Source organism: Piliocolobus tephrosceles, unplaced genomic scaffold (assembly GCF_002776525.5).
Source record: "Piliocolobus tephrosceles isolate RC106 unplaced genomic scaffold, ASM277652v3 unscaffolded_42753, whole genome shotgun sequence".
In the NCBI taxonomy this organism is placed as follows: Eukaryota; Metazoa; Chordata; class Mammalia; order Primates; family Cercopithecidae; genus Piliocolobus; species Piliocolobus tephrosceles.
Genome location: NW_022327369.1, coordinates 2,259 through 3,610, shown reverse-complemented (window position 1 = coordinate 3,610; position 1,352 = coordinate 2,259). Strand labels below are relative to the sequence as shown.

General features: G+C 18.7%; 1 protein-coding gene across 1 annotated transcript in view; it reads right to left on the bottom strand.

The window, feature by feature from the left end:
• Nucleotides 1–126: 126 nt before the first annotated feature.
• LOC113223856 (golgin subfamily A member 6-like protein 22) overlaps nt 127–1,352 on the bottom strand; it is a 3,478-nt gene continuing 2,252 nt past the window's right edge. The window contains exons 7-8 of the mRNA XM_026453215.1: nt 1,192–1,245; nt 127–1,007 (exon numbers count right to left, since the gene is read on the bottom strand). Coding sequence (XP_026309000.1) covers nt 983–1,007; nt 1,192–1,245 — 79 coding nt within the window. The 3' untranslated portion in view covers nt 127–982. The remainder of the gene's footprint in view (nt 1,008–1,191; nt 1,246–1,352) is intronic.

The following is a 1,352-nucleotide window of genomic DNA, read 5'->3' as shown; positions in this document are numbered from 1 at the left end:
AATAAACGAATAAATAAACGAATAAATAAACGAATAAATAAACGAATTAATAAATGATTAAATAATTTACAATATTAATGTTATAGTTATTTTTAATTTACAAAAATTGCGTCAATTTTTTGTTAATTTACCATTTATTTATTAATTTATTTATTTAATTGTTTATTCATTAATTATTTTTTTTTTTTTCAACGCGCGGTATGAAAGTTTTATTTTTAAACTGTACGTATGTAGTACGTAAGTATAATGGATAAACGATCAAAATAAATAAATATAGAAAACAAAACGGATAAAACAAAAAAGAAAACAAAATAAATAAAACAAAAAAATAAAAAAACAACAAAAAAACAAACAAAAAAACAAACAAACAAACAAACAAAACAAAATAAAAAAAAATAGACAAAGCAAACGAAATAAAAAAAAAGTAAATAAAACCCAAATAGTTTTACACTTCAATGTCGCATCAATAATAAACGCGGAAATAAATAAAATAAGGCAAACTAAAACAAAGAAAGACAAAAGTATTAAAATTTAACTGAAAATTAATTACAGGTATGTTTTGTAGAATAAAATAGTACTTTCCATTTATACCATTATGTGATATACACATATATATAGATAAACTTATACAAAACAATTTAAAAAAAAAAAAAAAAAGGTCAAAAATAATTAATATACAATGATTAATATTATAAAAAAAAAATAGTTTGAAATAAATAAATAAAAAACGTTTGTTTTTAATGAATTAAACAGCCTTATTTTTGTTATATACTTATTTTTTTCGTTTTTTTTTTTGAAGCTCACTTTTACCGTTAATGTTCGTACACACCTCTTTTTAATAAAAATAATAATAATGTTATTAGTTTGGACTTTATGTACATTTATACAATTTAATTTTTTTTTTTTTTAACATTATAATAAAGTTAAAAAAAAAAAAAAAAAAGCAAAAAAAGGCAAAAAAAGGCAAAAAAAAGAAAAGAAGTTACTTTTCCTCTTCACTTATCCACCTACAAACATAATTACAAACAAAAATGCAAAATGTAGATGCAGATATATATATATATATATATATATACAAGGAAAGTGGAAGGATATGTGTTACTAAATATACTTGTGTAACATGTGTAACTAATTGGAAGTAGCACGATTATTTTAGTTAAATATTCAATTTTTTTTTTTTATTATTATTACTTGTTCAGTAGTTTTGCATATTCTACATATGGATCTGCTGATTGGTCTAATTCTCTAAAAAAAAAGTGAAAACAAATTGTCAAAGAAATAAAAAAAAATAAAGTATTTTTAAACTAATTGTTTTTTTTTTTTTTTTTTTTTTTTTTTTTTTTTTTTTTTTT